The 15,305-nt window shown below is 29.2% G+C and overlaps 2 protein-coding genes across 4 annotated transcripts in view; one reads left to right on the forward strand and one right to left on the reverse strand.

The window, feature by feature from the left end:
- The window catches only part of LOC111624335 (RING finger protein 44-like), a 75,758-nt gene that overhangs the window by 36,926 nt on the left and 23,527 nt on the right, over nt 1–15,305 (forward strand). For both annotated transcript variants that reach the window (XM_023367154.1, XM_023367155.1), the window contains exons 4-5: nt 11,455–11,531; nt 14,230–14,438. In XM_023367154.1, coding sequence (XP_023222922.1) covers nt 11,455–11,531; nt 14,230–14,438 — 286 coding nt within the window. The remainder of the gene's footprint in view (nt 1–11,454; nt 11,532–14,229; nt 14,439–15,305) is intronic.
- LOC111624336 (testis-expressed protein 9-like) lies at nt 105–6,300 on the reverse strand. 2 transcript variants are annotated; one of them, XM_023367157.1, is made up of 4 exons: nt 6,109–6,300; nt 5,904–6,056; nt 5,676–5,810; nt 105–766 (listed from the first exon to the last, which is right to left on the reverse strand). In XM_023367157.1, the coding sequence occupies exons 1-4, from the start codon at nt 6,193–6,195 to the stop codon at nt 692–694; spliced, it is 450 nt and encodes a 149-aa protein (XP_023222925.1). In that variant the 5' UTR covers nt 6,196–6,300; the 3' UTR covers nt 105–691. The 2 variants fall into 2 exon arrangements, with proteins under 2 accessions (XP_023222925.1, XP_023222926.1); XM_023367158.1 differs by having other exon boundaries at nt 5,904–6,038; nt 6,109–6,298.

The following is a 15,305-nucleotide window of genomic DNA, read 5'->3' on the forward strand; positions in this document are numbered from 1 at the left end:
CAACTTACTCAAGCCTGTAAACGATGTGAAACAGTAAAATTTTACCATTTCACATCGGTAAAATTTTATCATTTCACNGCACATACCTTACGATAACAACAATGTACAAGGTCCTTACGACATATGTGAACATTGGCTGTGTCTTACAAAAATAAAGTGAAATAATAATTATGGAATTAGTGTTTTCATTTTAACCATTGGCAAGGCTCGAATTAATTTAATGGTAATTATAAATTATTTATTGCTCCAAAAACACAGTATTTTGTATATAGAAGGAATAAATATAACAGATATATACAATATAATTGTTTTTTTGTACTTGAAAATAAATGCCTAACTTACAAAAACTGTAAGATAGAAAATTTGTAAAAACATACAATAATAATATATTAACTTAATATGTTATTAACTAAGCTAACAATAATTTAAAATTGACATGGAATAGTTGAAGATGGCATACTGCTTAAATCAGTCACGTAATGGTCCCATAAAAGCATAAAAATGGTGCAGATTGTGACTTCACTTCACTATAAACGTATTGCTGAAGGTCGATTTAAAGTTATAATTTAAGTATCGAGTAACGTCTGTGGCAGTACTCAAATTACAACTTGACTTTGAAAGAGAAGCTTTGTAAATTACGAAGACAAGTATTTTAAATATAGAAATTGTCAAACAGAACCCGGTTAAGTTTCTAACTGCCCCAATCGAGAGCACGCATAAATTCTTCCTCTGTGAAGTTCAGTGCTTTCGACGCTTCCAGGTGCATCTGAAAATTGATAAATGTTTAAATTATTTATACTGTGATCCAATATAAAATATATAAAAGTCAAATTTTAGACTAAAATCACTGTTAAAATCATTAATTAAAAGATTACTTTACCTGAAATACTAAATGAAAAATTAAAAATTATTTTTGACAGTAGTAAATGATACCTTCATATTTAATTTCAGAACATAAGATCTCTTTGTTTGGGGAGTATCAATGTTTTTTTTGTAATATTATTTCTTTCTAAAGATTATATTTCTTGATATGCGGGGCATCCAATTAGATAATTCATAAACTATCATGTGCAATGCTGTGAAATATGTTAATAGAAAGAAGAGAAATGAATGAATGTGGCAATTAGTTGCAGTAGATACCACAAGGATTCAGGTTTTTCTCAGAATGAAAGTGTCAACTTAATCTTAATTTTTGGAATAGAATGCACCAATCAATCAATTTAGGAATTCCAAGTTCCAGACATTCTTGCCTAGTTCAACTGTAAGAGCTCAGTTACATACACTCACGGCTGGAACCACTCATGCCATTTGGCGATACTCTTGTACACCTGTGCAGGTGTGGTAAAATGAGCTCGAAAGCAGCAACTACAGACAAAACTTTTGGTAAATTCAACAAAATGGAATGCTTTCTCCTCCTGTGTCACCACCATTTTGAGAAAAATCTACACCCTGGCAGTAACCGCTGCAACTAATTTCCACAGAGTAAAAGAGGAACGAAAACTTTTTATTCCTTATTAACATATTTCACACCACTCTATGTGACGTTACAAAAATTCATATTTCATAAACTGACTTATGGGACAATCTTTATTTTGGAAAATGAATAAAATGCATAAAGCCATTTCAGTACATTACAATAATCGTTCTTCCATCCAGGACCACAGAGGGGGAGCTGGGGAATTTTTCCCAGGCACAGAGGAAACTAAGGGCTGTAGTGGTTCCTAATGCTTCTTTATTAAGAGAAAAATCTTTTTGCTTTTTTTTTTTGAACAAATGAAATACATAAAAATGTCCACTCTAGTCTGGTTCCATCAATTTTTTACAGATGAATACACTAACATTAAATCAGTTTGTATCTATTTGGGATTATTGGTGCATTCTGTGCATTAATAATTGATTATCCATTACTTATTAGTAATGGATAATCAATTTTTTTCACATAAGGAAAGATTCAACTTTGATAAAATCAATATCTGTGATAATGATTCGACAATGAAGAACTTTGGAAACAACATCTAATTAGTTTAAAACTTGGCAGAACTCATAATTCTGTATAATTTTATAGTCAAGTCAAAACAAAAATGTATTCTGCTATAAAATTTGTTAATTTTGGATGTTACACGTAAAATCCTAAACTTGCCCAAGATTTTAGCCACCGAGATTATCTGATCTCACACCTTTTTAGATTTGTTTTTCTATGAGGTTTTGTGTCTTCTGTTTATTGATTTTTCTAAGAGTTTCAAAGTTACATCACATCAACCTATCACCCAAATTTACAAAATATACATTGCAGGAAGCATGTCATGAATTTGATTACCACATTCATGAGTGTGGTTTTAGATATTGAAAGTTTGAAATATACTGTTAAAACCTCAATAATTACGCTTTCACTTGATAACTATATAGCTTCTCTAAAAAAAAATATGTTTTAATAATGTGTCACGATAGCCCACATATATATATATACAAAGATATCCGAAAAGTCTAGAGTCGCAGAAGAAACTTACTTCCAAGAATTATGTTCAATGCATTTATGTTTGACAATCAAATATCTTTAAAGTCATAGTACCATGTTTCTATTCAAGGAGCACATTAGGATCAATATCTTGATAGATAATAGTAATTCACTGCAAGTCTTAATGACCCGACTTTCTGGACATCTTACACATAATAATAATAATAATAATAATAGTTGAATTGTGTATTGTATAGAGAAAAAGTTTACTATGAACCATTTTGCAAATGAAGGAATTTCAAATGGACTGTATATTGTATTCTCCATTTTAAGAGTGGATTATCACCAAAGAGAAGAATGGGGTCTTGTAGAAAAGCAAAAATTCTAACAAAAGCCAAGTTGGAAGGATTGAAGAGAATCTTTGAAGAAGTCATAAGGTTCTCTTTCAATCTGTAGCCCCAAAACTGAAAATTTCACTTGGTTAACTCCATGAGGCTTTGAAAATGAAAAAGAATACTAAATATCAAAAGTAGTGGGTAATTCTGGACAGACCAGACATGCAGTGATCACTGATAAAGAAAGTGCATAAGGCTATTGTCAAAATTCTCTGAAAAGTTCCTCATTTTGGATGACAAATCTTTCTTCACCTTTTCACACTTGAAGATGAATGGTAATGTAGATTTTATACCAGTAATATTGCCTCTACACTTACAGATATAAAGATTTTCCGAGAAAAAGAAATTTGAGGGCAAAATTTAAGTTTGAATTGCAATGGGATTGAAAGGATTGAGTCAAACACTTTGTTCAAATCAAGCTTTGTTATCAAGTCCAGCGATATTTAAATGAATGTATATGACGTCACTCAATTCCATACATTCAAAAGAACTATTCTCAAGCAGTATGTCTTCTGTCCAGATCAAGCAAGTTCTCATTACACTAAAACCATACTGGATTACTTACGACAAGAAAACATCACATTGAGGAGGACAACCCTGCAAGACATGCCAGAAATTAGGCCAAATTGAGGATTTTGGGCAACAGTCAGGACAGCCATCTACAAAAGTGTGGAAAGTAAAAACAAAATGGATCAACTGATCAATTGCATAAAGTGCTGTCTAAAGACGTGAACCAAAGTCTTGTACAGAAACTTGCACTGCACACTCAAAGTCAAATTGATTGTGTTTGAAGATAGGAAATGCAGAATTACAAAAATAATGTACAGCTTTTCAAATAACTATTTAGTTCATAGAGTTGTCTTGTTTCTAAGGTAAAAACTATATTACACAAATTATGTAAGAAGAAGATGGTAGCTATAACATCACAGCTACCATCATCTTACCACTTTCAACAAGCTTGGAATAAAAGGCACCAAGTACAGATTTGGATTTATATTTTCATTTTAAAAATCCTGTGACTTCCAGTCCAGATCATAAGTTTGTATATGTGTAATCAGAGCCTCCGGCCCCTAAGCTTTCCATTTCTAGTCTCAGTTTTCATCTATTTAACTCCATTCTCAAGAAAATTTTGAATTAAAATCACATGACTCCCGATTGGAAGTTCATATACAGTTAATCAGGTTTGCAGCCCCTAAGTTTCCATATCTAATCTCAATTATTATCTATCTATGTTGAGAGTAAGAAAGGACGGACGACAGTGCAAATCTATAGGTCTGCAATTTGAAAATTACAGACCAAAAAATAGTTATTTTACTAATACTGAAAACAGTGATAAGATGCAGTTGATTAAATAAGAAATATATCATAAATTGTATTGAAAATTCTTGTTTTTAACTCCACAAAAGAGGGAAAAGCCAGGATGACTGTTATATCCCAAGAGGGGGAATGAGAACTGAAAGTGGAGAGAAAATGAAGAAGTAAAACAGGAAAAGTGAAAGATAATGGAGACTTCAGTGGGATCTCTGAGTAAGATAGGTGTAGTCCTTGTGACATCAGCACACCACCAAAGCAGTACTCAAGCATCGTTCTGAGTCACACACTCCATTCTATTGATGGCAAAATTATGGCACAGAAAAGTTATACAGTAATATAAACAATACAAATACAGGAATGAACATTAAGGAAAAAAGCAATGAAATATACAAAAGTATATAGAGGTGATGAAAAATACTTGAAATGCACATGTAATGCCTTTAAACCACAGTATCGTCTCTTCTTCATTTTATAACGGACAAACAAAATTTTTTCTAAATTAAGTTAATTCTATATAATTATCTTAAAAAATACCCAATACAAGAAAAACTGATAAAGTAATATTGTATTGTACTAACTTTATATATGTGTCATTGTTTTCTAAACATAGAATACATTAAAACGCCTTTACGTATTCCACAATAACAGATCTCATTTACGTTATTACTTTTTATAATTAAATAATTGCAGAACTCCTATATAAAAGTGAACGACAAAAACATTGCTTCGAAAATTTTGTATTCAGAAACCACTTTACAGTTCCCAATGTGTTCATTTAATTCACTTGCATGAGTATACATGAATATTTAAATATTCATTTTTAATTTTTGTTGTTTGATTTAGGAAGTATTTATATCATACAATTCACAATGCAAGCATTTGTAATTTATTCAAATTATATTACAAGTGCTTGCATTGTTAATTTAGTCACTGCGATTCTAGACAATTGAAATTTTGCATAGAATATTGCACCAAAAAGTTTTTTTGGTTTACATATCATGAAAGAAATAAGAGAACTTGTTTTATATCTCTTTGAATTATTAAATGGTACAGTTTTTCATAACACAGGAATATTGATCATTGCTATTGCATATGTTACTCTCATCTGTTGTGTTGAGATTCCAAATATATTTAAATGTATGCAACAGAATGCACTATATTACTAAGGATTTAATCCTTAACCATTACCAAATAGGTAATATTCTGGGCTGGCAACAAATATAGTGCATCTTACGCAAAACCAGACCTCCTTAAATGATGAAACATTGGTTATGCGACTTTCTGTAATGTCTTGGGAATAAAGCTTAGTTTTCAAAGAGTTTCTAATTGTATTTTGTCCCATATTTTTTCCATAATGTAAATTGCAATAGTTTCCTTAACTGGTGAATGGGACTTGTTTCAAGTGGAACATCCTGTACTATTGTATTATGCATATTTGCTACCAGCTTGACATTTTTCAAACATTTATTTGTTTACGGATTAAGAAAAATTAATTAAATTTTAAATAGTACCTTCTGTTTTTTCAAAACATCTATTAATTTCATCTGTTTCTTAAATGCATTCAAAAGCTCGCTCTTTTGTTTTTCCATTTGCCTATTTTCGGCCATTACTTCTTCGATTTTCTTTTTCTCTAAATCCGAGTGGCTCTAAAAAATGATGCCAAATAAATTATCAAAATTTAAGAGAAATGTAATATTTAATTATATCGAAAATAATTTAAATTCTGAGTATTAAATTACTTTATATTCTTGTCTTGCTTGTTTCAATTCTGTTCTTAATCTGTCCATCTCTTCTAGTGTGCGATGAAGTCGCGACTCTGTGGTACCTTTAATAGCTACTGCCTGTTTCTGACCGTGTCTGAGAATTTCAACTTCCTTGAAAAAATAAATTAACTGACATTTTCTCATGTTAATTTTTTTTAAATACAAACTTGTTCTTTCATACCTTTCGCAAGGAAATATTTTCTGCTTCCAAATCATCAAGCTTATTCCTAGCATCGTCGGCTAGGTGTTGATATTTGTCAGCCTGCATTTGTTTAATGCTGAAATCCTTTTGTAATCTTGCTCTCTCTTGTTCTACTTCTTTTAGTATTTCTTCTAACTGCTTTATTCTTTCATCCTAAATTAAATCAAAATAATATTTAAAAATTTATCCTTTTGTAATCTTGCTCTCTCTTGTTCTACTTCTTTTAGTATTTCTTCTAACTGCTTTATTCTTTCATCCTGTATTAAATCAAAATAATATTTTGAATATCCAGAAACTTGACTTCTTTTCCTTGGTGTTTGGTGTCAACAGTGTATTGATTTTCAAAATAGAATGAAGATGTTCATCTGTAAGTCTTGAACGATATTTACATTTATTAATCTTCATTGTTGAAAGCAACTGTTCACACATATATGAACTTCCAAACATGCTTAAAATGCAGACAGCATGATTCCTTAAGTTGGGATAGCTATTTTGATTTTTGAAGTACTTTGTATAAAATGCCAAAATGTCAACTTCATTAAATTTGCTTTTTAAAACAGTATCACACTGCAAATCTATTAGTTCCATTTGCAAGTAAGTCAGTGCTTTACCAACATTGAACGTAAACAGATCATTAAAAATTAAATGAAATGTGTAGAAATAAATTCTACGCATTTCATTTATTCAAGAAAGCTCAATACCTACTATTTTCCTCTTTTTAATGATCTGTTTACTTTCAACGTTGGTAAAGCACTGACTTACTTGCAAATGGAACTAATAGATTTGCAGTGTGATACTGCTTTAAAAAGGCAAGTTTAATGAAGTTGACATTTTGGCATTTTATACAAAGTACTTCAAAAATCAAAATAGCTATCCCAACTTAAGGAATCATGCTGTCTGCATTTTATGCATGTTTGGAAGTTCATATATGAAATGCATAGAAATAAATTCTATGCATTTAATTTATTCAAAAAAGTCTAAATGGACTTCTATCCTCAGGCTCCATACAAGCTCTTGACAACTCTGAGTAGGTGTTTTGCCACCAATGGTCACTTCAGAAGTGTATAGTATACAATAGTGTAGGTTGTGCAAAAGTTTTATTTTTATTCTGTCAGTTTTCTTCAGGGTACAGTAAAACCCAAATCTAACGATCCTCTGAAAAACGTTAAAAATAAACATTAAATTGAGGAAAATGTAAGATTGAGGAATCTATTTTGTTTTTTTAATACGGTGTGTTGAAATAGCAAAATAATGGCTTATGTAGCACTTCTGGCTTGGTAAAACCAGAGATGGCTGTCTAAATAAATCTAATACAATAAAAATCAATAAAATTCAAAAATAAAATAGTTAAAATTATCATTTGACATTTTAAAAACAAAAATTAAAATATAGTCGACCCCCCCATAACACTGTTGATAATTCCATTTTATATGAATTCTATGTTGTATGAGTCACTTAGATTTTACAAAATTTAGGGGATTTTACATAACTTTACAAAATATACTGTATGTATATTTAAAATAGTTTTTTTTTAAATTATCATAATGCATATTAATTACAACACATCAAATCAAAGTTATATAAATGATTATACATCATCATCATCAGAAATAATATCAATATTTAAGGATATTACAATATGATATGCTGTTACAAATAACATGACTGTTTCAGACTGTAACTTGAAGTAACAGGTAAATATGGTTAACGTTACTTTTTTATTTATATTACTGTAATATCAGATAAGCATAAACTACAATATATATAAACATTTTAAAAAATTAATTATTAAATTGTCTATGATAATAGCTTGTATCTTCACAGATTTGTGTAATGTTGCATTCATTTTTGCCATTCTGTAGTATATCAATCTACGTGTTGAAATAAACAGGACTTCTTAAACTGTGAGTTGCAATCTGAAAGAGGATCATAAAAATTTTATAACAAAATTTTGTACTCTGTACTATGTATTGCAAAACAGTGTTTTCAACTTTGACAATTATAAAATAAAAATGTTGATTATCTCTGAAAAATGTTGGAGACAGTCCTTCAGTATTAAATATTCAGCCAAGATTTAATTCTTTACGTAAAAATAAAGGTCTAACTGATTGGTATGCAAATTTGCTTTTGTCTTTAATAAATGCTAATAAATGGTAAAATAGTATATATGTTACCGCTAAAGCTCGAAATCCGTTAATGTGCGCATTACCTAGCTAATCTGCAGATTAACTAGGGTTATCCATTAAAGCTATGAAAATTATTCCATTTCTCAAATTACCTAGGTAATGTTCAGATTATCTAGGTAATCTGCAAATTACCTACTAGGCACTCTGTAAAGTGAAAATAAGATTTTTGCTGGAACAACAGCAACGTTTCTGTACGCTTAAATTAACATAATGTTATTTATTTAATTTTCAATATCTAAAGAATCAAGTTAATACAGTCAACAAATTAGTTGATTGAATCAATCATCAATCAATTAAAAAAACTTTAATACAAAAATCAAACGGTTTAAAATANATTGTACAGTACACAAAATTATGCAAAAAAAAAATATATATATTTTTAATAAATATTCTTGCTTTAGTGTCCTTTGAAAATTAACAACATTTGTCATTTTATCTCATTTCTTAAAATGATATACTGTTGTTTATTTAAATTCAATAACTTCTATCCATTTACTAGCAGAGGTACCTGGTATTGCCTGGGCTAAAACCTAATCAAACTTTTAATGTGGATTTTTACTCTTAATAGACATAGAACAATAAATAATTAAAATTCACACCGTCCTCTCACTTTTCAGCATTCACTGATTAAAAACGAATATTTTTGGCTATATTCTGTTGCCTGTGTCAGGTTAAGGAGATACTTTATTGAACAGCTATAGCAGAACCTGCTATAGATGTTCGATATAGAATCTCCTTAACCTAAACAAACTAAAGAAATACTTCTTAATGTATCACTCACTTTGTGAGAACAAAGTCTATCTTTGTCAGTTTCAAGCATTTTTGTTATGAACAAAGATGATCATCAACAGATGGAAAGATAGAATTTGTCAATTAACTATTTTTTGTGAAATAAACAATTATCCCGTGCTTAATATGTGTCTATGCAAGCAATGAAAATGGACTTGTAGATAGCTTTTTTTCTACTTTTGCATCAAATAATAATCATGATTATTGTCAGGAGATTATATTCCTGCTTTGAAGAATGGTTTGAAACATTTATTACTCATCTCATAGGAATTTACTGCTTTTGCAGATGACTTGAGATATCATAGCATTTTCTCTGAGAATCTGCTCACAAATTCATAGAGAAAAGACAAAACTTCTGGCTGAGAAGAAATAATATGGCTGTTAGAAAAATTGTAACAAGAGCTAATTGATACCAATTGGAAATGTTTGAGATAGTAAAAATAAAGATACTGCAGTATTTGAATTATAAAAATTCAACTTACTCAAGCCTGTAAACGATGTGAAACAGTAAAATTTTACCATTTCACATCGGTAAAATTTTATCATTTCACATTAGTTACAGGCTTGAGTAAGTTGAATTTTTATTATACAATCCGGTGTGCGTGGGGAAGTTATATATTTGAATTATTTTGTTAATGATATGGCTAAAGCAGCTGGCCACATTGTATTATGCCTACCACTATATCATGCAAAACTTAACGTGGAGTCAGGTCAAAGTTTATGTTGAATATATCAATAAAATTTTCAAGTTGTCAGAATTTTATTTGAAGAAAGTATAAATGTTGATGATCCATGTAGATCTCATCTGTAAAGCTTGTTGAAAGGAAAAGGAATTTTGAAAATCGTACTTTTCTTTTGAAGACAATGTTATGGATTTATTGATCATTAATATGGATATAACAGACTCTAACAATTCTAAATGGAACTGAACAGGATTGGAAAATGAATCATTGATTATAAGAAAATTTTTTATTTGTTAGTGTTGTAACATAATTGAAACTTTGTTTTATTGTATGTTTATTAAATAGTAGTGGATGTACCCAGAATGCTTGGATTAAGAGATTATTAGTCAGCTCTCTGGATTTCCTTTTTCAGTCCAGTTGTTATTCTTTGGGGAAAACCAGGGGAGGAAAAAATTAAAGAACACTGGTATATCTTTAGAAAAATACAAATTAGCAAATTTACCTATAGAGTCACATCAGATTTAGTTTGTGACTATATATATGGGATTATTGATTCTGTTGTTGTATTGGTTTTTCTTCTGATCCTATCTCAATGAAAATTTATTTAATTTTTTAGAAATGTTCTTAATAGTTAGTGTTTCTCAAATGATGAAAAAAGTAACTCTTAGTAAAGTAATCTGTAACAAAACAATTTAAAATGATATATTTTAGATATATTTCAAGAGACAATACTTATATTTCAAACAAACATTGAAAGTAGATGGAGAAATATTATTTTACTTCAAAATATTCATGCATCATGTTTTACATCAGAATCAATAAAGTAAATTACCAGTATTTAAGTTGAAGGGATAGTAATCTATTAAATAGTAATAACACTACTTAACTAGTCTTAGTCAGTTCAACATCATTATTTAGATTATGTTCATACATTTACATGAATTAATAACTGTTTTATTAATTTACTGTCACGTAGTATAAAAGTAGGAAAAGTCTCAAACAAAATTCCTTTTATTTATAAGAAAGATGAAACTGTTTATTAACACATTCAAGATCCAGTACTTCAATTTCATTCTTATTCTGGGGAAATACTAGTGCATTGAATAACAGTGATTGAATCTGTTCTTCAATAAAATGTTAATTTGGTTAGGTAAATTGCAAGATAAAAAAGGAAATTTTTTAAATTAACATTCTGTAAGTTAAATTTTGTATGGTAGATTAACATTACATAAACATTTTAAAAAAGTTATCATTTATTCTAGTAAATTTTTTCCAGTATTCAAAATTTTGATATCAGATAATTTATAATAAATTTTTTTCATTAATACATATTTTAAAATTGAAGTTTTAGATAAACCTTAATCTGAAATCAATCAAGAAGTATTTATCAGTGTCAGTCAATAAGACATAAAAGAGTGTGCAAATGATCAAGTATATCTGCTTATTAATTTAAAAATGTGCTATTTTTGTAGAATTTATAAATAAATGTGTTTAGAGCTTTTTACATTTACATCAATGAATTATGAATTATAAATCAGAAACTACGTGTAAGTACTCATAAATACTTTTTTACTGATAAATTATCTTAATACAATAATAAATTGTGTAATATTTAACAATTTGTTTTTCTAAATAGTATTGATTTGAATAGAAAAATTTATTATCAGATCACTTGGGCCAGCAGTTGTCACATTCGCCAATGTACTACTCAGGGATACGATCAAGTGATGATAATGGAAGAAAGGTGAGTGAGTATACGGCACATATTTTCATACAGTAGTTTTAAATGATTCAAAATGAGAAGTTCTGAATTTATTTTAATTTTAAAGGTTTGGATCATATTTCAATTTTAATCATTTAAAAATTAGAAATTTTTTTTAGATCTGCTAGAATTTAGAAATTTTGATAAACGGATTTTTCCTTCTTTCTTTTAGTAGATTATTTCATACATTTTGCCATTATCAAAAATTTAGAACTATTTTTAATATAAACAATATTATATTAAATTGTAAAGAGTGGTTATTTCATTTCTTTTGTTATCTGAAAGGGTATTCCATATGATTGAGTTGGAAATCATTTATGCACCTTTCATGGTTTTCTTTTCCTTAGCTGTGATATACAGGTTGTATCCTTAGAGAGTAGGGTTGCTATATTTTCTACAATTATAGGGCAACATAAAGGTGTAAAAAGGAAATGATAAATTAATTTCCTAAATTACACTGAATAATAATCCACGAGTTTTTCACTTTTTTTGGCATTTCATAATAAATCTAGTTTATTATGATTTGACCCTTTTGGGTTTTTTGCATTGCTTCATGTTTTAATTAAGGTCTTAATTTCAAAAACACAAAAAAGCTGACAAAATTGTATGTTTTTGTCTGTAATTTACTTTATAACTCAAGACTCCATAACTTTTGGAATTTGGCAAGAACACTTCTACACATGGGACAGATGATGATACATTTTGGAGATTATAAGTCAAGAGAAGAGAGAGGGAGTAGGGGTCATATCTTGAGTGGAGTCAGACTTAATGAAAATTTTACTCATTGGCATTTATAATTTGTTATAAACCTCACTCCTGTCCCAAAAATAGTATTGTCTTTTTTTAACTTTTAGAAACTAAAATTGAAAATTATCAGACTTCCTGACTGCTTAACCGTATGTTTGACTGCTAGAAAACTTGTGCAAGATCTCTTGCTTTTTTATCTTATACTAGCATCCCTGTCGCGGCCTGCCCGCTCTTATATAGGCCTACATATAGAACTTAGAAAATTTGAACTAATTGTTCATTAATTATTTTTGAGTGATCAATGTGTAGTATTGCAGTAGAGTATTGCAAAATATAAAAAAATAAAATCGTAAAACTTCTGAATAAGTTATATTGATGTGAAACCTAAAAAATTCCTCGCTACTTGTATTCGATTCTGAGCCGAACGAATTCGTTGCCCTTCCAGTCGTTGCTGTAGAAGTGTAGATTCACGTCGTCTACAATTATGAACTGTTCCTTCCTATTCGTGCTCTTGCAGCTCTCGGCATTATTTATTAATCAATCTCAAAAATATTCACCAATAACTATTTCGAATATTTTGTACAATTACTTGCAGAAACGATTCGAAAATCCCCCATAAGTACACATACTGCCATCTAGCGTGATGACGTCACTTTTTTAATTCCTCGAAGATTTTGCTAATTAACTAATTATAATTTAATGTCAGTTCTTCAAATATAATAGTAAACTTCAATAATAGACTTTTCTTATAGACAGCGTGTGTCGCCATCTAGTGAAGAGAGAGAAAAATAGACAGACAAAACTCCGTTACATTTTTATTTAATTAATAAAAAATCTGTAGATTTGATTAATGGTAAACATTCCAGGGATCATAAAGATGCTACAGTTAAAGTTTGCTAACGATTGGTTCGGTAGTTTTCACGGTTAGTGGTCACAAACGAAAAATACGTTATCTCTTTATATAGTAGTATAGATAAATATGTTGTATCAAATTGTAAATGTGAAATTTAGGTATTTAAAAAAAATATATTTACAATTAACTCAACAATGATTACAATTCAGTCTTGTAGGAAATTGCTATCAATATCAACCTCATATTTGCATCTTTGCTTCAAACTTTTAATCCTGTGAGCATAGAATGACTGGAAGTTTTTTTAAGAAAGTTCACATGTCAGGTATTGTCTTTGATTTTGGCGTCCAAATGATCCAATTGTTCATAATAGTTCTTTTGTGAAAGTGATATTGGTTTATTTTAGCTCTATCATGATGTCAAATACAGATTATTCATTATCTTCTTCTGCATGATCCTTTGGCATTTGCAATAGCTGGTTCACCTTTGTTTACCAAGAATGCTTTAACAAATGCTTTGCAAATGAGATTGTGAACCTTTGTTGTGTTGTGACCACTTTTGAAGTGATAGAGTAACAGCATGTGAATGTTTCTGAAAAAAAATTCTATCATCAAAAATCATTAACTTAATTTAACATTTAATATGAAAATACTATTGTAACCAAAGTGCTGGTTTCAAGGTATGTAAGAACTGGTTTCAATAGCTATAATATTTCAACAATAGTTAAGATTTGATTGGGAGTTTTACATTCTGTGTAATTATTGGTTTAAGTTAAAACATAAAAATGAAAATTCAAATATATATTTGTAAGTTGCTGTAATAATTGGTTTTTATTATGTGTAAATGCTATGTTTTTGTTTTAGTTTGGCAAGTTAATTCAATTTAATCATTCACATTAATTGAATATATTCACTAATCTGGTGCATGTATTCAATCTTAAATACATCATATTTCATTTTGAAAGCAACATTATTTTCTAGTTAAGGATCACAAATTTCATTTGATAAGATTGTTACATAACTTTTAATTTAATGTAGTGTGTATGAATGATAAATTTTAAACCATTAATAATTAATTTAATAGAGTGAAAGCCCTAGCAGAAAACGGTGCAGAGTATCACTGTCTTCCCAAGATGTAACTGAGATTCCAGATAACTCTATTTCCTCTTTACCCATTACTTCCTGGGACCATTCAGCATCATCTCCATCTGAAAGAAATATAAGAAGAAGAAGTATCTCTCATCGCAGAGCTTCTGGTACGGAGAGATGTAATACACCTCGTTGCCGTTACAGGTAATTAAAATTTTTTAATAAAGTTTTTATTTTCATAATAAAATATATAAAAAAAATGAATTCTCAATGAATTATTTGTTTTCAAGACTATTTAAACATAATCTGGTTTATTTTAAAAAATCATGTTTTAAATCTCAGTAAAAATAAATCTGTCAATATTTTACATTTTTGAAAGATTTTTAATGTTTTTTGAAGGAGAAATATCTTTTCTGTATATTGCAAGAGCATTTAAAGGTATTTAATATTTAGATCTGACTTATTCTCAGCTGTCATTATGGGAGAAGAAAGTGATACGGTTAGTATTACATCCAATTATTTGTATTCTGAAATTACTTCTAATATCACAGGAAAGGGTGATGAATGTTTTAAGGCAGGGGTGTCAAACTCAAACACCTTAAGTCCAATTTTTTGTCTCAAGTATGACAGTGGGCCAGATTAAAAATAAAATGCAAATGTAATACTAAGTATAAATAAGAAGTATATAAAGAACTAGCTGTTACCCGCGACTTCGTCAGCGGAGGTTTTGCAAGCAAACCCCATTTACATCCAATATTTCAATAACCATAGTAATTGTTATATAACACCTACCGCTGAAGAGAATTGCCGAAAATCAAACGAACTATTTTCAATTTGATCAATTTTCTGAAACGTTTACAATCGTTCTATAATCGAACCAATACGCAATAACAAATTCGAATTTAAAACGGTTCGAACATTTTTAAAATTGAAATATATAAAAATATTTAAACAATGTCTGAAATGTGATCAATTTAATACACCTAAGTACTCGATGAAGACTAAACGTAGTTGAAAACAAAAAATCGCATCTAAAATAGTACAGTAGAAGCCATTCTTCCGGTTAAGCTT

The sequence above is a fragment of the Centruroides sculpturatus genome, unplaced genomic scaffold, assembly GCF_000671375.1.
Source record: "Centruroides sculpturatus isolate CEXI.00-Female unplaced genomic scaffold, Cexi_2.0 scaffold9, whole genome shotgun sequence".
Lineage (NCBI taxonomy): Eukaryota > Metazoa > Arthropoda > Arachnida > Scorpiones > Buthidae > Centruroides > Centruroides sculpturatus.